This window comes from Cupressus sempervirens, chromosome 11 (assembly GCF_028749045.1).
Source record: "Cupressus sempervirens isolate cs-2001-9-10 chromosome 11, ASM2874904v1, whole genome shotgun sequence".
Taxonomy (NCBI): domain Eukaryota; kingdom Viridiplantae; phylum Streptophyta; class Pinopsida; order Cupressales; family Cupressaceae; genus Cupressus; species Cupressus sempervirens.
Genome location: NC_143128.1, coordinates 497,894,453 through 497,917,911, shown reverse-complemented (window position 1 = coordinate 497,917,911; position 23,459 = coordinate 497,894,453). Strand labels below are relative to the sequence as shown.

Here is a 23,459-nt window from a genome sequence, read left to right as displayed (position 1 = left end):
ATTACAACACACTTACAGATTACAGATCTTTGTTTTAGTCCTCCATTTTGGCTTTCACACACTTCAGCTCTGATAGCTTGTTCACCCTTCAAGAATCCATAACCTTAAGCCTTCTTGCTTTGCTTGCCAATAACAATCTCTTCTACTCAGTCTCCAAATGAAGCAATACCCTAGACTCCTTGTCTTCCTTAGGTTCTCGCACATGACAAACTTTGCTTTTGACCAACCATCTCTATAAATAGAAAATTAAGATTTTTTTGTCATTCATCCTCTATCGTCCATTTTAGGGTTAGGTAGGATTAGGTAGGATTCAATGAATCTACCTATCTTTTCATTTTAGTCCCTTCTAGAAACTTCTCCTTCAATCCTCTTTGAAGTTGCCTCAAAATGGTTTACCATGAATTCTATGCCACCAACTCATCATAGTTATCTTCCATGCACTTCACAAAATTCAAGAAAACAAAATAGTCGGCTCAGATTTGTCAAATCCACGATTTAAAATGAATACTGGCACTCAGCATCAATATGTTGTCACTTGGCTTCCATATTGTTCTTCCACTTGGCATCAACTAGATAACTTGACAAACACTAAAGTTTATTGGTGCTCGACATCAACTAAACTTGACTCGGCTTACACTATAACACTTGGCATACATTGAATTTTGACTTTTCTCGACTCCAATTGATTTTATGCTTAGCTTGCACTAACTTTTCTTGGAACCTATTGTCCACTTGGTCAAGCTTGGCAGACTAAATTATTCTTACTTGTTCTTCTAGACTTTGTCAGTGTATCCGACCTTTGCAACCTTAAGTAGGTAATCAATGCACTATATCATCACTGTCTTAACTGATCTTTGTACTCCTTTTTCATACCATAACTTGAAACCTTTCCTCTAGGTGCTTTTGTTATCTCATTTAATCAAAACCTCCCCATCAATCAAACAAATGATAGTACTCAAATCAACTAAACAATTGTCTTACTAGCAAGTAGTAAGTTTGACATCAGTGACAAAACAATGATTGAAACACATTCTCATACTTGTATCAATTTGTTTTCAACAAGCATATGATCGGTCTTGCTAATGTAGCCTTCTATCTTCATCTGCCTCTTCTTCATTTGTCGTCACTTCACCACTTGAATAGTTAAATGTCTACGTGGTAGTCATGCCTTCAAAATGAGTGTGGCTTCTTTCCTCTATCCATGAGTAACCTTGATAGCCAAATTATCTTCCATTGAGAACTTCATCTCACCATAGTACACACATCAATCCTGAATGATTTTGGGTTATTTTGAAAGTTTGCAATCTTATGGTGATCATTCTATTTCATGGCTCTTAAGACCGTTTAATCTTGATACATGGAGATATCTTAATTATGTTCTGAGAGTTGGAGGAATCACTATGTTTTGGATCCAAGGTGAATTTGGATATGATCAAGATCTACATGATTTGGATGACTATATAATTGCAACATTATTTGAACTTCATGTAGTTGGGACCGGATGTTTTATGATTTCGTGCAACCTTTAGAAACTCCATCTACAAAGACATTCCTTTAAACATATCATATGCTTAGTTGCATTTGATAGAAATCCATACTCTGAATTTTGAAAGTCATTTAAAACTTGAACACACATAACTTGTGCCTTGTTGAGTATTGATGATTCGATTTCATTTGATTTCGCAAATCTCTTACTTTGTCACAATAATGAAATGATAATTCACTATATACTTGGATTATTGATCTCTCTCCCATAATATGTTCATCTTCATTTGTCACCAACCAACCTTTCAACATGTTGTGGGCTGGAGAATTGTGTCAAATAGTTTGCATATCCTGTCAATGCAAATTAGATTAAACTTTGCGGCAAACATGTATTAGTGAGCTCCATATTTTCATTTTCATGTTGAGAAGGAGACACGAGCAAGGAGGATAGTGGATATATTTGATAAGTTTGTTTCACATTTGAAGTTGCATTGACTTCAGAGGTTCTATGAGCTCCTTATCAATTCAATTTTGTGCATATTCTACAATCATTTTGTTTCCCTCCTTGTGATGATGACTCCCCAATGTAATATATCCAACAATAGCGATGCATTCTTTTTAATGGTAATTGCATTACATCTGCAAGTAAATGGACTCCAAACTCTGCACTAAGCATATTATCAAATAGTTTGTATGTCATATTATTTGTCTCCCCATCAAGGCTACGAGTTGGAGAAATGAAGGGAAGTCTTGCCATATGTGTTACACACCTTACCCATGCTATGCCATTTGTTTCATCTATGCTTTAGCTGAAAGTGAATACATTCTGTCAAAAAGTTCACTTGTCTTGTCACTTCTGCTACCTCAAAGTTCTAATTCCATTGTAGGGGAAAAGTATAACTTTGGGTGGATGCATGAGAATGAATCTCAACATACTTTGTATCTTCAAACTTTGTCTGGTGGCTCACATAGCTCTAATTCATATTCCACATTACATCCTCTGTCACCATTCTTACCATGAAATCATTGATCAAGGAACATGCATCACAACTGCTACACTTCTGGATGTTCATGGATTGCTAAGAAGTAGAAGACATTCAAACTATTCACATGCCGTGTCTACTACTAAACCATGGATTTTTGGGGACATCAACACTTTACACCTGCTAGTTGCATTTGCCGTTGCATTTTCTTGAAGGTATAATGCCAAGCAATTCGTTTGCCTTACCTATGGTTGAAGTCAAACCATTCATGTGCCTTGTCAAGACGATCAACTAAATAGTTCACTTGTGGCTGCACTGGCTTGGGGTTGAGGTATTCTGTTAAATAGTTGACATGCTTCCATGATCTTCCATATTGGACACAAACACCTGCCTAATCACCTTTATTCATTATTAATTTTATGTGGGCCATTTACGTTGCTGAACTAGAAGAAATTCACCACTCAAGAACAACCTTATAAAGAGAGGCTTGCACATATGAAAAGGTAGACAACTCAATACATGTTGCCAATGTACACAAAGAAATAAAATTCTCTATCATGGATTTTATCAATGAGGCTCTCCCTGCAATTATACTTTCCAAGTAATGGTATTGTGTGATGAATCAAGAAACCTTCATGTTTTATATCAATACCAAACCCAAATCTATAGTGGAGCTCCATAAAACAGTTAATGTGCTCCTTTTGTGCTCCCATGCCATACATGCATGTATATTTACGAGCATCTCCATGTTAGGAAAAGATGTGGAATTAACTTTATGGGAGCCGTATGCATCTCTCATTCTTTTCAAACTTTGGAGGCTCTATGTCAAACAATTATTAATCCCTTGCACATTGAATGCCATTTCATTTTTTTGAAAATAGGAGTTCGGGTTCTTGAAATCTCAAGGTTAAGATTAGGACAAGAGTACGTAGAGAGAGATGGTTTTAGTATGTAAAGAGAAGTAATTTTGAAAAGTTGTACATGGAGAGAGAGGTTCAAATACGTAGTGAGAGAATGAGAGCCTTAGTACATGGAGAGAGAAAACTTTTAGTATGGGAGAGAGAAGGTTTTTGCATTTTAAATTTACTCTCATTCCCCAACTAAAAGTTCTTTTAACTTCTTAGATAAATTATCATAGTAACATACTTTAATTAATAAATTAATTTTTTTTAATGAGATAAATTCTCATTTTAAGAAGCCTACACTTTTTCCAACACTTGATCCATTGCTGTCATTGTAAAATCCTTGCGTTTAGTGATAGATTCCTGTACCATTTAGTGTTGCTGTCATTGTACAATCATATATGAGATTAATGAACTTGGACCCGTCAGTCTGTACCCTGGTGGATTTGGCTTAAAATTGTCGATAATTCTTTTATGATTTCTACTAATAAATTTGGATCGCGGTTGTGGATAATTCCTTATGAAAATGAAACATAACCCGGGGAAATGAACTTGACCAAAATTAATGTCAAAGAACTCTGTGACACTTACTGCTGCTCAAGTTTTAACATCCTTTCTGTGGGGAATGCGTACACTCGTTTAACCTGATGGATGTGTTAGGCACTTCAATCTGAAAGGCTGGGAAGGAACCAAAACATTTCAGCGTCAATGCAACTCTTTCAAACAGAACTCTAATGCTTTTGGCAACCAGGTTTTTGTGCAAGCCAGTAATGGCCTCACCTTTGAATTCTGCTGCTGTAAAGTCAAGCGGAAAGCCAAGATTAAGAGGAGTAGTGTTCGACATGGATGGGACCCTGACTGTTCCGGTTATCGACTTTGCTCTCATGAAACGCAAAGTTCTTGGCGATGAACACCACTACTTTAAATCTGGAAGCACCTCGCGTATTGATATTCTTCACGAAATCGAGCAATGGAGTCCCGAGAGGCAGGAGAAAGCTTATTCTATTATTACTGACATTGAGCGTCAGGCTCATGAGCGCTTACAGATAATGCCTGGTCTCTATTTACTTCTTAGCCTCATATAAATACTTGATTGTTCATTTAGGGTTTCAACTTTGTTTAGTGTCCTTCATATCAGCGTGTTTATGTTGAACTGTACTGTTATTCGTACTCGTGTCTTTCGTTACTGAGCCAGCAAATATTGAAAATCGGTGAATGCTTACTGAATTGTAATGATTGGGAGAGTCTTTTCGCATTCTATTTGTTTTCTGTTATTCATTTCTCTTGGCTGTTTTGAGAAATTGATTCTATTAGGGGGTTGATTAGATGCGCACATGTGAAATCCCATCAAAATTAAAATTTTGATTCGTACAGTCACGACAGGGGGAACGACCCTCGCTCAGCTTGCAGTCATCCTTGACTTCTTCCGATTCGTTTTGACTCGTTACATTCCGTCCGGATCTGTGGCACAATAGGAATGCAGAAGAACGATGAAAAAGTCAGCTGACTGATATTTCCGCCAAGTGGTCTATATTACCCCCGAATTTTTTTACGTGTCCTTTGTTTCTGGACATTAATGCCGTATGAGTTTAGAAACCAACGTGTCAGTGTCAAATGCACCAATTATCACAACTAACATGAACACGCAAAAGTAGTATAAGCAGCCTCATTGCAATGGGGAGACTAAATTATACTTATAAACGCTTCTTCCAGTTCCATTGCATCACAACCACTCCAATCACCATGCACTTTTTATGTCTATTTAGTTAAGGTCTGGTTGGCCATGTGTAACATGAAGTCCTTTGCACATTTACCAAATGTGCAAGAAACGTAACAAGCGGCTCAAGGTCACTGGTGTCTGAAAAGCCTGCAAGCTGTTCAAAGTGGGAACAACTATTGCAAGTGGTGGTCTGACCTCTGATTGCTATACTGTAACCATTGAATGCAGTGCCGTTGTATGGCTGTTGTTTCATCTCCATTATTCACTCCATTTGCTTCCATCTGATCCCTTTGTAAAATATTGTAATATACTCTGATGGATTTTTCTGGTCATCTCATTTGTGCCAACTGTTATTTGCTCGTTTGCTTTTGCTTTTATGCGAAGTATCAGTATAAGAGATTTTCCTCCTCACATTTTTGCCCTTAAATATGTTGAAAACGCTTGAGCGCTTTGGAGGAAACCATTTCTGGACGAAATGTATTCTTTTTAGACTTGTTTATAGAAAAATCTAGAATGGAGTCCAAAGTTTGACTTTATTTGTATGGAGTTAACCTTGGGATGATGCAGCAACGATGAAGAACTTAGATATGTAATAGGTTTAAACCAAATTGTAAAATATTATATACTGGCAAACATATATACACCGATATATACAAAATTACATAATAATATATTTCAATAAACATTCCTTTTAACTCATCCTTCATCCTTCACTCTCACTCATTGTCTTCCTTATTCAAAATTCTCATGCATTTATACTTAATATGATTCGAGTTCTTACCTTGCTTCCCTTCCTTATATAGCCTATTAGCGCATCGTCATTATGGATTTCTATCATATCCTTTCATGATAATATTTAGTTATCTTATTAGTTAACTTGTTTATGTCTTATTTAAGCATATAAAAGATGTTATAGGGATATCAAAGTAGTATATTACCCATGTAAGGGTCTACAAATAACACAAATGGCATGTGTAACCTCCTATAGCTTTTCATAACTTTCCCCTAGCCCAAATTTTCTCCATAGTGTCCTCTAATATGTCCATTTGAAGTATCTATCCTTTTTCTCTTACTTTCTTGACTTCATCTTCAAACCTCTTGGTGTTGGCTACTACTATTGAATCCTATTGGTGCTCACTTGTTTGACTAACCCTTGTATGCTGCGATAGGAATCTAGGAGGCTATGTTGCATATCCACTAATTATAAAGTTTTTTCTTAATATGTCAACCATTCTGCACGTTGGGAACCATGTGGTACTAGTTGGGTGTATATGCTTAGGTGGTGAGAGTGAGACTTATCTTGACCGAGGGTGAGATACGACCAAGAGTCAATTGCCCACGAAGAGTGCACTTCCCATCAAGGTTGTAGTTAAAAGTACCTGCCAAGAGTGAATTCTTAGATAAAATTGTTGTATAGTGTTTTTGCTCAAATTTTGTACTTTTCATTTTGTTTATGCCATGTCAAGACCAAATGGTGATGTTGTATGAATGGAAGTGCCCATATAGTGTATCACAAACCAAACACTTCTTGTGTCCATATGTAGCCAAGGAATAGTAGTTGTATGCCAAGAGATCTCACTGATACGTGGTCAAGGAACAATGATCATACGGTGCCTAGAAAGTGTGGCTGAAGACTAGTCTGTATGAGATGTAAGAGTCTATACACTAAGCTAGTATCCATTCTCAAAAGCTGTTGTATGTATGTAACGCTCAAAATCCGCAAAGAAATTGTATGAAAATGATTAACCTACCAGGGAGTTGTTGTATGATAGGAAGCCGATGTTGTAGCTTAAAATAGTTGGCATGTTGCTTGTGTACGGGGCCATATGGCTTGAAATTGTTGGCGTACGAGGCTATATAGTGTAAGAGGAAATAGTATTTTGAAATGTTGATGCAAGAAAACTAGCACATTTTTTTACTTTTGGCCTTGTCAATAATTTATTTCTTAGGCATACTAATACTCTTTATTTACGACACTTATGTGCTATTTGCTTTCTGTACTGGGGCCTAGTTATCACCCACCAAGATAGCCTTCAAATTGCCTTCATTGCCAAATTTATTTGCTTTACACTCATCTCTTCATATTTTTTGTCTTATCTTTATCAAAGTGATGAGCCTACTTATTATTGACCCATGTTGCTCCTTGTATTCCTCGTGCTCTGAAGGGAAGGTGTTACTCTCGACACTTTAAGTGCCTTCATCCATTTCCTTTGTAGCATGTTGCATTCATGGTGAAAGAGTTCATAGTCTTCCATTCGCTAGTGGAATAGTCCATTCGGGGAACTTGCCTCATCTTTAGAACAATCCTCTAATCCGAGTACCCCTTCATCATTTGGTTCCATGCTCAACTCATTGTCTTCAAACTTCTATTTAAAGGATGTCAATTCTTCAATATCGGCTGGTTCCCTAGGTCGATATTGTGTACTTCCTCTCTTTACTCTTGATCAAGATGTGTTATGCTTCCAATTGTGATCTGCCTTGGCAACATTTAGCCATCCCCTCCTAATGGGTGTGTCATATGCCTTCTTCTTGAATAGGGCAATGATGAAATCCAAGAGGATTTGTTGAGTCCTAATCATTACTTTTTGTGCCATTAGTTTTCCTAACGACTTGATGCCATGTTGATTGGTGCCTACCAAGTGGAAGGTTGATAATCCGAGTGCTGGTCTCCTAAGACATTTCTAGGATTCTTCTGGTAGTACATTTACTCTCAAGCCTTTGTCGATGATGGTATTTGGTATCTTTTTTCCCCATTAATTCCATCTTGATAGTGACCAGATTTCTCTCAATAATGCTCATTGTGAACAACATGGGATCAATGATTTGGTTACCTTTGGGTGGTAACTTCACCATCAGTTCCCTTGGTGGCTTACATTGGTTTTAGCTGAGTACGTTGTGACCAACTATATGTGAGATTTCTTTTTATTGTTATGGCATGGTTTGTAGAAGTTTTGTTACCTTTACAAGTATTGTCATTTGCAACACTTGTAGTACTATGTTCTTCTCAGATTTTGTTTGCAGCGAAGTGCTAGTAGCTTTCTTTGAGGTTTTTTGTTTATTTTCCATAGCCCATTCCACATTAGCCTTGGCCTCTCAAAGTCTTTCCTTTTCTATACGAGGATTTGGATACATTGTTTTCTTTGTTTGTAGCTTAGTGAATGCTAGGACTTTGTTGCCTCAATCCTTTACAACCAACATGTTCACTCCCTTTTGCTTTGGATAGTCAACATCTTCATGGTTCCCATGTCCACACCACTTGCACAACATGCACCACTTGCACAACATGCTTCCATTATTTTAACTTCTTCAACACTCCTGGGCAAAGTGAACTCACTCATTGCATTTCCCAAAATGAATCATTTGCCTTCCCTTTGTGTTGGACTGTATTATGCTTTGTGGGCCACCATTTTATTGTTGTTATTATTTTCTTGCTTGTTACCTTGTTTGCTAGGCAAGGCATTGGAGTTAGCAAGTAGTTTTGGTGGCGTGGAGAGTGGGGTTGATTGCCTCTTTTGTAAAGAGCACTTGTGTGTGTATTTTTGAGTTGTACTGGCATTCATTGGTGGAATGTCCCACAACATGACAGATTTTGCAAACAATTTTCTTTGACAGGTAGTTTTTATGTGACCCCAATATATAGTCGATGCACCACATCTCTTTGTTCTACTTCTCAGCTTTCAACTCCATCATGCACATCATATTTTGCCATAGGGCTTGAACGGTTTTGAACTCAATGTTGTTGCTATCTTCAGTGCTCTTATCAACATCCGTTCTTTGTTTTTCTCAAGAAGATGCTTTGGCTTCTCTCTTAATGCCCATTGCCTAGTCGTACGCAACAATGTACGATGATGGAGGTACTATCTTCATTTTCTTCCTTAGCGAAGGGATTAATCTTTTGATGAATCAATGCTTTTTTAGATTATTTGTAGGTTGGTTTTCCAATTTTACCAACAACTCCTTGAGCCTATGATTGTAAGCACACATATTCTTATTTTTACATTGTTCGATGTTGTAAATTTTAGCAATGATCTCATTATTGTCCTGAAGTAGTTTAAACTCAACCTCGAATGCCTTCTTCAATCCATCCCTGGAGATTTTGGATGAGACATCAAATTCTATGAACCAATTGATGGCTATACCCTATAGCACCATTGGGAACACTCTTAGCCAATAGTCTTTGTCCTTTTAACCACTTCCTATCTAGATTCGTAGGTTTGACAATGTCGCACTGGGTCCTTCAACCTATTCTCTGTGAATTCGGGGAGTTTAGCAACCCGTGGACTCATTGGAGAGTCATTATCTTCAAGGCTAGTGCAAACCTTGTACTCTGCGGCTGATTGAATTGTTAATTATTCGAGATTGGTGCTTCACTAGCACCCATGGCCACATTTGAATCCTCCACCGTCCACCATCAACTCCCCTCGCTTCTCGATTACCTTCCTTGTCATTCCTAGACTCTCTTCTCCTCAAAGTCTTTGACTTAGTGCCTCCAAATCTTGGTTTCTCTAATATGGATAGTTGTTCAATCTAGGGCATGTTACTCTCTAGTAATACCTCAAACTCGATAATAGGGTTTCTTCCTTTGTTTTCTTCATCTAATGTTGATTGTATCAACATGTTGCCTGCTTGATCTAAAAGGTCTTATGCTTCATTTGGGGGTGGTAGGCTGTCTAGTAAGTTTTACCCATACACTCTTTGTTTATGCATTGTCATCGTTTGTGAGATTCTCTCTCCCTTTGACTATGCCTATGGCTACGATTAATGCTATGACTTACACTCTTTGGTAGGCTTGGGCTTTCTGTTTCGATAAGTCTTCATAGTCATTCATATCACTCACTTTGTTCCCTTAATTGAAGGGATTTTACTGTTTGTGACTTCCTAACTAGTTGGTGCAGGTCTTCTATCCTTGTTTGATTGCACTATAATTAACTTCTAGAGGTAAATCTTTTGCCAACATTTCTTCATTCCTCCAGTTTTGTTCTTCCTATAGCTGTAGTATTCGTTTTCTTCATTGCTTTTGGTCACATTCTTGAAGATCGTAGAGATTGATGAAGTTATGTGCAAGCAAATGTGGCAGTCTTTGAAAGAGATGATTATCTTCGTCGTTGATTGTTAATCGATCTTGGGTGATGCTCTCAAATACCCCTTGCTTGCCCCCCTTCAAATGTATGAGTTTACAAAGACTTTCAACAAGTACACCAAGTCCTAAGTCAATTCGCCTTTGGTTGTGTATTCCTCTTCAATCTCAAACACTTCTGGTTCTTGTACGGGTCAACCTATTACACTGGCATCCTACTTGTTTGCGACTTATATCACCTAGCTTTGTATTGGCAATGACACCAAATGTCCACTCCAATACTCCAATAAGGTTATGTTACAACAGAGTAACGAGAATGGAGCATATAAACATAGAATATCAACACAATTATAGTTCTAGAAAGATAAAGCACTTTATTCCATTCAATTGATATGCAAGTACATGACATTTTATCCACTATTCCCAATACAACAAAATGAGTACACATATAGGAGTCCTTGACTCGTTAAGATTACTAGTGACTAGGAATTGTCAATTGATTAAGTATTCATCAGGAACAAACAACCCAATTACAACATAATTAACTTGGCACGTATGGGCGACTAAAAACTTCACTTCTTTTTTTTTTGCATTAATGTCTAGGATCCTGAGTTCCTCTGTGAAAAACCAAAGGTTTCTTCTTTTGAGTTCATTCTTGTTGTAATCATTCTTCATCTTAATTGAAAAGTTTTCCTATTTGTTGGAAGGAGATGTCTTGGATGTAAATTTGGTCTTTGGCATCAAAGACAATTTCTAGCTTAATTAAATTTTTCTTCTCTTACTTTTCCGTATGTTGTTTATAAGGCCCTTTTTGTTGGGACACTTTACTCAAGTACATTTAAGAATTTATCAAAAGAGACTTGATCTATAAAGTCATTCCGGAATTCCTAATATTGATCAATGAATTAGGTGGCCTTTCATTCTTAGTTCATTTTTGCCTTTTGTATTCTTAATAATACATCTTGGATATTATCTACATTCTTCCTTGAGTAAGAATTTAGGTCATAAATCCATGTTGTCTCTCCTATAGGCTGTCAACCTTGCTTTGATGGTCTTCTATTAAATAAACCATTGTCGGGTAATCCACTGAAACCAACATACGTTGACATGAAACTGAAAGTCTACAACACCCCCTATAGGTGGCAAGAAGCATGCTTTTATAGCACTACATAAACTACCCTATATTGGCCATTTACAAGTTTAAATAGTTTTGATGCATAGTATTTTGTCAAACATTTTGCATGTAACTCAATATGAAATATTAATGAGAGCAAACATTGAGAGTTGTTGCTACTAACATTTAATGTCACAGTCTTGTCATAAAATTGCACCATTGTTCATAGAGGTCACATAAATATTTTGTCAAAGAGTTCACAGCCAATTTCAATTCAGCATATCATCCCAAAGAGTCACCATCAAATTAAATGTCTCAATCTCAAATGCTGGGAATGACTTTCCTTAACAAAATCATTAATTTTCATTGGCATTCCAATTAATAATTGATGAATATATAAATGGGTATAGCAAACTGTGAATTATATAAATACCATACTCTTATCATATAACATAAAGTATTAATATTTTATTTTCCGGCCTCTTGCAGCTTCTAAATAAACTAAATTTTTTTAGACGTTCCTAAATGACTCTCGACTACTTTATGGTACACTAGGCTCGGTAGGACTCTTTCAAAAATGTGTATGGCAGGCTTAAGAAGTGGTAGGACAGCCTGAACCTTGGAGCAGCAGGCCAAACAAATGGTATGACCAGACAGATCAATAAATTATATGAAAGATTAAAGGGTGCTTTACCATGTTTACAACTGCCTCTAACATATCTGACCACCCCTGTATGCTGCATGGGCAAAATGGGAGGCCATGTTGGATATTCATGAAGTCTAAAGTTTTTCCTTAATGCATAAGTCTTTCTTCACACTGGGAATCATGTGGAATGGCTAGGTGTATATGTGCTGTGTGAAATTTTATAAATTTAAATACCCTTCTACAAGCATATTCACCCTTTCTGTACATCATCGGAAAATCATTTAGAACTCTGTAATTTTGTTTTGGAACTTCAATAAATTGGTATCTGTGCAAACCTGGCAAACTTGGAGAACATAAATTAATTTTCTCTATACTCTTATTTGCAAACATTCAACACAAAGGCAACTTCTATATGAAGATTGCTCCACAAAATTTGAAGCTTTCCATCGCGAAACTCCAAATCTTCAGCTCATTGTTAATCTTTAGATGGAACCGCCATCCCTTTCAGGTTTCTGTTTGTTAGGAAACCATATGGTTTTGTCCCACCAGTATGAATTTGGCCACAAACACAAAATCTTAGAAAGAGAAATGATCAATGTTTAGAATGTCTCAAAAGAGTCCCTTTACCCTCTTTTATAACAACTCAAAATGTTCTGGAAAATGTATTTTAAAATCACTTATAAATTACAATTCTTTTGCTCCATAGAAGTAACTTTATTCTATTTTTTACTTTTCCAACACTTTGGTCTCTTTAAATCCACCTTATTATATAATTAATAAAAGTTGTCCCTTAATTTTGCCGTTTTGATAGCTTAATATTGAATATTTTCCTTTCGTCTAGCTAAAGTTGTTAAAAATCCACAAATAACCCAAAGGTGAATTTTGGATATGCCAACATACTTTGAAGTTCACTTGAGATCAATCTTACTAAAATTTAACACTTTATGGATATAGAATATTCTAAAAAGAATTTCGGAATGCACTTGAAATGTTGAAATTGCATATTGAAAAAATCAGTAGACTTAACTTGATCCTTAGAATACAACTCTTAACATTTAAACTCCACTGCAAAAAGGTTGGCACTCTCCAAGAATGTTGGAGCTATCAAAGATGTTGGAATGACCATAAATTGGGATATTACAAGACTATCAGGGGTGTGCCACATATGAGATAGATACTGCATATATGCTAAGTGTAATTGTAATATCCCCTTCTCCAGGCTAGACGCTAGACCTAATGGCGCCTAGTTGGTCTATCTTTCCATTTGGGTAGGCTAACGGCATTGGTTTTAGGATGCCAGCCAGGGACAAGAGTCTTTTGGTTTCAGTAAAGGAGATATTTGAGTGGGAAATTCTAAGGTTAAAGTCACATTGTTTTATTAAGTTGATTTATAAAGTACTTTATTATTTAAAGTCACTTTATGACAAAATGACTCAAGTGACTAAAAGACAAAATAAGCTTTTATCCCACATTGCTAAGTTGTACGCATCTCCCCTCACTTCGAGGTTATAAAAGAAAGCAGTTGCATTGGGATTGACACCATGAGATATATTAACATATTATTTTGAAAACATGGTTGCTTGAATGTGGCTGGTCTTTTCTTAAGGACAAGAACCCTTAAGGAGATTAGTGAGACTGGACGCAAACCCAGTGGCTCACATTTCATATCCAGATTTGGAATTCGATTTGGCATAGTGGAAATCGATGGGAAGTTGGGGTTTCCATAGCAGATAGAAGTAATAGAGATTTGAAGGTAATATCTGGTGTTGATGTACAGGCAGCAGCAGCAGGCAGATTTGAGTGCAAAACGACAGATAGGGTGATAGTCTCTCTACAGTCGAGTTTGCAGAGGTAACTCAGGCCATTGGATGTAACACAGCTTGGTGATTAACCAAACCAAAACGTGGCCATCATTAGCATCAAAACTGGCGGCAAGGTTGATGTGAGAGTGGGAACTGAACGCAAGGGTGAGAGTGATTGTGGAGGACTGCAAGGCAGCAACAGGTCATCCCCTTACATCCTCCAGAAGTAAGGGAGTTCGTTCCTCCACACAGACAGTATCCTCCTTTGGTAAAACAGGTATCTGGGGTTAGTGTGCAAGGCGGCATCTTTTTGAAGAGGCATAGATGGTGGCTTGGTCAAACAGCAGGTAGCATGATTCACTTTCAAACTGCAGCACCAGCTCATTTTGGGATCTGCACATCCATTCCAGGTTCCTTCCATTGTATTTCCTCTCGGCATATTAGGACTGTGAATTTATGTGAGGTGAAAACTATTGCATTTAATCTTGCATTCCAGTTGGTAGTTTCTGTCAGCTCATGTATTAGAAGTTATACATATTAATGAAATAATATTGTCCTTCTTGAGCTGCTATTGGTATAAACTATCTTTGGATGTCCATATATCAATTGTTTGATCAGTTATGCCATAAATTTTAATAAAAGTTCCAGCAAGAATATCACAGTGATATCAGAACTTTCATTTTTGGGGTCGCACACAAACTGTTTGTAAAAATGCCACTAGACAAGTTCTGAATTCTTTACAAACTAAGGGATTGGATAGTACAGTAATGCCTTCTAGAGTTAGAGATAAATGTGAAGTACACGGCAGCAGATACAACAACAATGGAATGGGGTGGGGGGTTGAGATAAAACAAAAAGGTACAATGGGTAGAGTGAAATTGCATTTGATCAAATTAGCCATATCATGCTACAATGAATTAGTGACACTCAACTGAAAAGAAGTGGGACTTCCTAGGCAATTTGCATAGATTGTGGGCAAGGGAAGTTCACCGAGGACATGGGTTGTGGAGTCTTGAGATTGAGGTACAAAAAAAGATTTGTAGAGTAGGAGCAAAAGTTCGACACAAATGTCACAAACTAAATTGCAAATGAAGCCCAAGTGTTTGAAAACCAAAGCAAAGGTCGAAGGCCAAGATGCAATGGCAATGATTGTAGAAGCCAAGAGGGTTGAAAAATGGTCTTAGGTGGAGAAGCCAAGAGGGTTGAAACAAAGAAAATACCGACAATTCAGATTTCGATATTTTCCCTTTTCTGCTTCTTCCAGCCTCCTCTGGATCACCATGGACCATGTTATGATCACTCCTTGATTGGTGTAAGGATTTTTACTGAAACATAGAAAATACCGACAATTCAGATTTCAATATTTTCCCTTTTCTGCTTCTTCCAGCCTCCTTTGGATCACCATGGACCATGTTATGATCACTCCTTGATTGATGTAAGGATTTTTTAATTATGTCTAGAACGGATCCTTTGACTCCAAGACAATCATCCCATGCATGATCAAATGTTGATTTCTGTATTACTAAAGACTGATACCAATGACAGCAATCATGTGCCTTCTCCTCTTCAATTTTCCCTCTTGAATTAGTGTTGATGTAAGGATCTTCCCTAATGCTTTGAGGCAATGAATCATTCCTGTTTTGGACTGGTTGGAAATCTTCCCGTATCCCTTCCAAACTTTGAATCTTGTTCACAAGCAGTGTAGTCTTGTTATAAGCTTGGACCATTTAAGTTCCATTGTCTTTCAACCATTCCTTAACCTCTTGACGTGTGTTCCTCATTGCTTTATAGCTACCAAAGGATTCTTGAGGATTGGGAATAGGTGGAGCAATGTAGCACCTTCTTGCCTTATTTGGTTCATTAGCCTTTTTATGTACTCCTTTAATCTTTTGTTTCCCAGTTCTAACGTCTCCTCTTCAACTTATCTATTTTTGACTCAATTGTATTGGCGGTATCCTTAAGCTCTTGGAACTCCCCAAGATCAATTGTTGTAACTTGACTTTTCATGAGAGTGACCACCTCTTTGTTTTAATCAACTGTTTGAACTGCCACCTGTAAGTTCCTGAATTATCTCTGGCGATTTGAGAAAACTTCTTGGCTTTCTTCTCTTCTTTAGCCTTACCAATTCAGGCTAAGAAATCATCTATATCTTCTACTGGCTGAACTCTTCTATTTTCTTCTTCTTCATGCTATGCATCAACCAATTAGGAATCGTGGATAATTCCATTTCATCGTTAAGCTGATTATCATCATTGATTCCCCTCAAAGCTGAAGTAATTTCTTCATTGGGATTGAAATCCCACAAGTTCCTTTCAAATCAACTTCTTGTTGTATAGTAGGGGTCCGAGGATGCTGGTTGCTGCTTGTCAACTTTATGTTGTACTGGTTGGGATGATGAAGATTCATCTTGATCTTCATGAGGTGGAATTTTTGTATCAGCATCCTGTCCTGATCCATTCTCCTTATTTGACTTGCCAATCTCTTCAACAGATGAAGTATCCATGGTAGATTGAGCAGTGTTAGAGTTATGCTTCTTATGCTTGGATTCTTCAGCGGTGACCTTTTTATCCCTTGCTTGTGTTCTTCCATCGTATCTTCTCTATTCCTTTAAGCTTGTCCTTCCTCACCATTATTCAACCCTATATTACTGATTGTCCTTTCTTCTCCCTTGGAAGAAGACTCCTCATTTTGTAACTTTTCCATAAGTCAAAGTAACACCTCATTTCCCCGACTTGTTAATTTGTCTATTCACTACTCTCTTGATCTATCAATCACTTCCCACATCAAGATATTCAATATGTCGTCTCCTTTACTTGTGACCAATCAGGTGATGGAATTGACTTATCCTTCTCTTGTTCATATCGGAGATGTATGTGGTTCCCCTTGTCCTTTACCCAAGCAAGAATTGGGAATATGTTTTTCATTAGAAAGGCAGGGATTGCCTATTACAACAGAAAACTCCTTACAACAATGAACCAAAGATAAGCTAAGGAAACAAGCTTTCAAAGTCGAGCCCGAGGGTTTTTGAAAGGAACCTAAAACCTTGAAGGATTTTCCAAAGGATCCTAAAGCTTCATGGATTTTCCTAACCTACCAAGCCCGCTAAAACCACCATGCCTTCCCACTGAAAAAAACAACTAACCAACAAGTGTCCTTTAAAATTGATAGCACACCTCACTACCACTACAAAGAAACTAGAGAAAACAATACCCATAAAGAAATAACATCATGTCATTTAATAACAATCTGAACAGAGACTAAGCCCAAAAGAAAACACATACCTCTAAACAGAACAACATAGAGAGCAGAGACCATAACAATTTTGTGGCCTCAAAATATAGAACCAAAACCCCACTGACACCAAACTAACAAAATAAAGGGATGTAAACCCTCAAACAATTTTTCCCAAAAGGGATCACCACTGACTTCCAATCAAGGAAGCGGAGAAATAGAAACACACTCATGCAAAAACACTAGCACCTAAAATGTTCTCCACCCCCTTCATACTTCCTATTCCAACATTCATCCAACAACAAAACCACTTGAGGTTTCCAACCATAACACCTCCAGAGAATCAACAACCAAGATGCTGTCATAGAAGTAGGATATCTCCCATCCTTGAGAGGGAAGAGCTCTACCTTGATGGGAAAGCAGCTTGGAAGGGTAGCTAAGAAGTCGCTAAAAGTCTTTAGGGTGTTGCTAGAGTAATCTCTCAAAGGGATCCAACATTTGCAAGAGCAGCCAAACACCACGAAAGGCAAAAGCCCCAAAACCCGAAAAGGCCCATCCTTGCAAGGTAAGAGCAAGGCACAATGAACCTACAAAGTGGGTATTGTCTAAGTCAAATAGAAAAAACCCAGCCAAGGGTTCAATCCACGAAATAGAGCATGACTTCAGGGCATCAAGCATACTTCCAGCCAAAGGTAGTGAGCCCCCCTTAGGACTCGACACCAATGGCAAGAGCCATATGAAAAAGCTCAACAACCATCTCTAATGGAAAGGAGCCTTCCATCCTGAGCCCAAACTCGCTAGACTCATAATGGTCCACTCAACGTCATAGCAAGTAGAGCTCTTTTCAGATAAGAGCTGAAAAACTTTTGTGATGTGGAGCCTAATCAGATTTAGAGGTTTATTCGGCGCAATTTCCCTCTAGATTATTTCTACAGGGGTTTGGGGGTAGCGCCCCCAAGACGGGGTCAAGGGGCACCAAAAATGCCCTTATATTGTAAAAGGTGTCGACAACTATTTTTCTATTATTGTAGTCCTAACTTTGTCAGCGGCAAAAGCTTGTATAAAAAGGCTTAGGGTTAGGGATTTCATGATGAATGGTGATATTGTAGCGTCTTGTGGTGGTATTGAGCTATAAGGGATTACAGATTGTAATCAGGTTGTAATTACTAGATAATAATAATATTGGACTTGCTGTTGGTGGACGTAGCCCAAGGATTGTGTGAACCATGTTAAATCTTGGTGTCTTGTGTTCTGTTTTATGTGATCTACTATTTTCTGGTATTGGTTATATTTGCATGTAATTGTTATTTCTGTTTGAGGTTAATCCTAACAAGTGGTATCAAAGCCAGATGGTTGTCATTTAAATTTTTTTTTTTTTAACTAGACTATCGTTTTTTTTTTAGTGATCCTTTGCAAGAAAGTCTCACAGTTGAGTGGGAGTGATGGCAGACGAGGGTAAGCTGAGAGTTGACAAGTTTAATGGGCAAAACTTTCAGTTATGGAAAATGCAAATGGAAGACTATCTTTATCAAAAGGATTTATGGAAGCCGTTGGAAGGAAAAACTAAGAATCAGGGATCTATGACAAATGACGATTGGGATCTTTTGGAAAGAAAGGCACTTGGAAGCATTCGATTATGCCTGGCACCATCTGTGGCATTTAATATTACAAAAGCGAAGACAACAGAAGAGTTGATGCAAACCCTAGCGAAACTGTATGAAAAGCCCTCCGCTTCAAACAAGGTATTTCTCATGAAGCGTTTATTTAATATGAAAATGACAGGAGATGGATCTGTTGCGGATCATTTAAATGGGTTTAATACTATTACTAGTCAGTTATCTTCTGTGGGTATCAATTTTGATGAATAAATTAGGGCTCTCTTGATTTTGTGTTCTTGGCCTGAAAGCTGGAATGGCTTGGTAATGGCTGAGTAATTCTGTTTCTGGATCTAGTACCCTAAAATATGATGATGTGATCAGTGTTATTTTGAGTGAGGAAACTCGTAGGAAAACCTCAAGTGGATCTACATTAGGAAGTGCTTTGAATGCACAAAACAGAGGCAAAAAGACTGAGAGGAAATAATTTTGGAAATCATAAGAAATCAAGAGGAAAGTCAAAGGGGAAGAGGTCTCAATCCAAAGGACCAAGAGATTGCTGGTATTATGAAAAATCAGGGCATAAGAAGAAAGATTGCTAGACTCGAAAGAACAATGAAGGAGATAAAACCAAAAGGGAACAAAGAGGCAAATGTGGTAAGTAACAAATTCGAAGAGGATGCTTTGCTTCTGTCTTTAGAAAGTGTTGATGATTCATGGGTTTGAGATACTAGTGCTTCATTTCATGCCACACCTCATGGAGGTTATTTCATTGATTATGTCCAAGGGGATTTTGCACTTGTTTATTTGGGGGATAATGAACCTTGTCAGATTGTTGGAAAGGGAAAAGTTAAGATTAAGTTGCAGAGTTGAAATCATTGGCTACTACATGAGGTAAGACATGTTCCAAGGTTGAGTAGGAATTTAATTTCAGCAGGGCAACTTGGTGGTGAGGGTTGTGTAGTTACTTTTAATGATAAAAATTGAAAGGTTTCAAAAGGTTCCCATGTGGTAGCAAAAGGTGTGAAAGTAAGCACCTTATATCTTTGTATAGGTCATATTGCTCTTTCTACTTTGATTGTTTCAGAGAAAAAGGAATATTCAAGAATAGTTGCTGCAATTGAGCAGGGAGAACAAATAGCTGCTGTAGATTCTGATACAGCGCTGTGGCACAACAGACTTGGGCACATGAGTGAGAAAGGTATGAAAGTACTTCATTCAAAGAAAGTGTTACTAGGTCTGAAATGTGTTAATATGGATTTCTGTGAAAGTTGTGTGTATGGAAAACAAAAGAGAGTGAGCTTTGTGAAGACTGAGAAGGAAAATAAAAGTGAGAAATTAGAGCTTGTGCATACAGATGTATGGGGACCAACTTAGGTATCTTCCCTTGATGGTTCTTATTATTATGTTACATTTATTGATGATATAACTAGAAAAGTATGGGTTTATTTCCTTAGACAGAAATATGATGTATTACAAACTGTTAAGAAATGGAAATACTTGGTTGAAAATGAGACTGGAAAGAAATTAAAATGTCTCAGATCTGATAATGGTGGTGAGTATTGCAGTCAAAAATTTGAAGATTATTGCTCCACTAATGGTATTTGTAGATAAAGAATTGTTCCAAGGAGTCCACAGGAAAATGGAGTGGCTGAACGCACAAACAAGACTATAATGGAGCGTACAAGAAGCATGCGGTTGCATGCAGGGTTGCCCTTAAACATGTGGGCGGAGGCTGTTAATACTGCTGTATATTTGATTGATAGAGGTCCCTCTACTTCTTTGGGTTGTGGTATTCCAGAGGAACCATGGACTGGTAAGAAGGTGAGTTGTTCTTTTCTCAAAACCTTTGGTTGTGAAGCATTTGCTTATATAGATTCTGAAAATAGAACCAAACTGGAAGCTGAGTCAAAGAAATGTGTATTTGTTGAATATGGCATTAATAAATTTGGTTATAGGCTTTGGGATTTAGGAAATTGTAAAATTATAAGTAGGGATGTCATATTCAATGAGAAAGTGTTGTACAAAGATGTGTTGCAGCAACATGAGAAGAAAGAAAATGATTATGTAGTGCTAGATGATACTCCAAAAGCTGATATTCCAGCAATTCCTCTTGATGTGCAACAACCTCAACAACAAATACCACACCCCCCAGTGAATGTTAGACAGTAAACAAGGATGAGTTGACCTCTAGAAAGATTTTCTCCTTCCTTTTATTCTATTTTACTTATTGATGCTAGTGAACCTGAATGTTATGATGAAGCTATGCAGTGGATACAATTCAATGGAAGTCTGCAATGAAAGAATAAATTGACTCTTTGCTGAAAAATAAGACATGAGTTGCAAGTAAAAAGGCTTTACAGAATAAGTGGGTTTACAGGTTGAAAGAAGAGGATGGAGTTAAGAAAAGATTTAAAGCTAGGTTAGTTCTAAAAGGATTTGCACAGAAAAAAGGCATCGATATTGATGAGATATTCTCTCCTGTTGTTAAAATGACTTCTATTCGCATTGTTTTAAGTATCGTGGCTACTGAAGATTTGCATTTGGAGCAGCTTGATGTTAAAACAACCTTCCTTCACGGTGATTTGGATGAAGAGATATATGGCTCAGCCACAGGGATTTGAGGTCAAAGGTAAGGAGAACTTAGTGTGTAGATTGAAGAAAAGTTTACATGGCTTGAAGCAAGCACCTCGGCAATGGTATCTGAAATTTGACAGTTTTATGCATGAGCATGGATATAGCAGGTTTCACTCAGATCATTGTGTTTATTTTAAGAGGTTGGATGATGATAGCCACATTATTTTATGTTTATATGTTGATGATATGCTTGTAGCTGGGTCTGACATGGATCATATTAAGGGGCTTAAACGCCAGTTAGCACATGCATTTGCTATGAAAGATTTGGGGGCAACAAAACAAATCCTTGGTATGAAGATTTGTAGAGATAGGAAGAACAAGAAATTGGCATTATTTCAGGTTGATTATATTGAGAAGGTGTTGCCACGTTTCTCTATGGAGAATGCTAAAGCTATCAGCACACCTTTATGTGGTTATTTGAAGTTGACTAAGGAGATGTGTCCCAAGACACAAGAAGAGAAGGACAAGATGTCTAAGGTACCTTATGCTTCAGCTGCAGGAAGCTTGATGTATGCTATGGTATATACTAGGCCAGATATTGCACATGTAGTGGGAGTTGTTAGCAGGTATATGAGTCATCCAGGGCTTGAGCATTGGAATGTAGTTAAATAAATTCTTAGATATTTGAGAGAAGCATCCAGTAAGTGTTTACACTTTGGGTTCTCTACTACTGATTTATAGGGCTATGTTGACTCAGATTTGGCAGGGGATGTTGATACTAGGCAGAGTACTACAGGTTATGTATTTACTGTTGGTGGGGCAGCCGTGAGTTGGGTTTCTAGGTTATAGAAGGTTAATGCTTTATCCACTATAGAGGCACAATATGTTGCTGCTACAGAGGTAGCTAAGGAGATGAAATGGCTTCAGTTCTTCTTAGAAGAATTGGGACACCCTTAGAAGGATAATTATTTGTTTACAGATAGTCAAAGTGCCATTCATCTTGCAAAGAATTCAGCTCTGCATTCGAAGACAAAACACATACAGTTGCGATACCATTTCATTCGGTTAGTTTTGGATGATGGATAGTTAAAGCTGGAGAAGATACATACAAATGATAATCCAGTAGATATGTTTACAAAGGTTGTGACAAGGAGAAGTTGAATTCCTCTTCGGCTTCTGTTGGTCTTCCAGACTGAACAAAATAATAGAACAACAGAGTCCAGAGTGGTTTGATATTTCAGTGGAAGCTACAGGTTTAGCAATGCTATGATCAGTCTCCAAGGGGGAGGTTATTATTGTGGAGTTTGATTAGTCTCCAAGTGGGAGATTGTTGTGATGTGGAGCCTAATCAGACTCAAAAGTTTATTTGGTGCAATTTCCCTCTAGATTATTTCTATGAGGGTTTGGGGGTAGCGCCCCAAGACGGGGTCAAGGGGCGCCAAAAACGCTCTTATATTGTAAAAGGTGTTGACTACTATTTTTCTATTATTCTAGCTCTAAATTTTGTAAGCGGCAAAAGTTTGTATAAAAAGGCTTAGGGTTAGGGATTTCATGATGAATGGTGATATTGTAACTTTTTGTGGCGGTATTGAGCTATAAGGGATTACAGATTGTAATCAGGTTGTAATCACTAGATAATAATAATATTGGACTTGCTGTTGGTGGACGTAGCCCAGGGATTGGGTGAACTACGTTAAATCTTGGTGTCTTGTGTTCTCTTTCATGCAATCTACTATTTTCTGGTATTGGTTATATTTGCATGTAACTGTTATTTTTGTTTGAGGTTAATTCTAACAAAAACCCCATCTTACAGTGAGGGGACCTCACCTCAAGTAGGGAAACTAAGAGACCCACCAAGAGAGGAGGCATCCACAAGTAGGAAACATACACATCTATGCCTCTTAGCTGAACCAACCACATCCCACCACACCATTGAAAAAAAACTCTACAACCACAAGGAAAGAAAGACCGGCAGCCAAGCACCCACATTCCCATTTCCTCATGAAGTCCACAAACATTTTGGACCACTTCTTTCTTCTAACTCCATACTCAACAGTGAGATTCACCCTATAGTCCTCTAGATAAACCTTATGTATTTACGTCTTTCCTTTGGTTGTGAGAATGCTTTGACATGGATCAAAATGATCACTAGCCTTGTAAGTTCTAAGCTGGTAGAACTACAACTTTGTGTTGGCTATTTTTGCTATCAATGCAGTGTGACACATCTCTAACATCTTTCCAAGTGTGATAGGAGAATTAATCCCTTGCCTATGCTTTTCTTTTTGAATGTGGTCAAACTCAAATAGCTGCCTTACTACCCCAAGCAA

The 23,459-nt window shown here is 37.6% G+C and overlaps 1 protein-coding gene across 2 annotated transcripts in view; it reads left to right on the top strand.

The window, feature by feature from the left end:
* The first annotated feature begins 3,687 nt into the window (after positions 1 to 3,687).
* Positions 3,688 to 23,459, top strand: part of LOC149530546 (Haloacid dehalogenase-like hydrolase (HAD) superfamily protein) — a 119,795-nt gene continuing 100,023 nt past the window's right edge. The window contains exon 1 of one of the 2 annotated variants that reach the window (XM_089808821.1): positions 3,688 to 4,426. In XM_089808821.1, coding sequence (XP_089664947.1) covers positions 4,105 to 4,426 — 322 coding nt within the window. In that variant the 5' untranslated portion in view covers positions 3,688 to 4,104. The remainder of the gene's footprint in view (positions 4,427 to 23,459) is intronic. The other variant, XM_089808822.1, reaches the window with a different exon arrangement.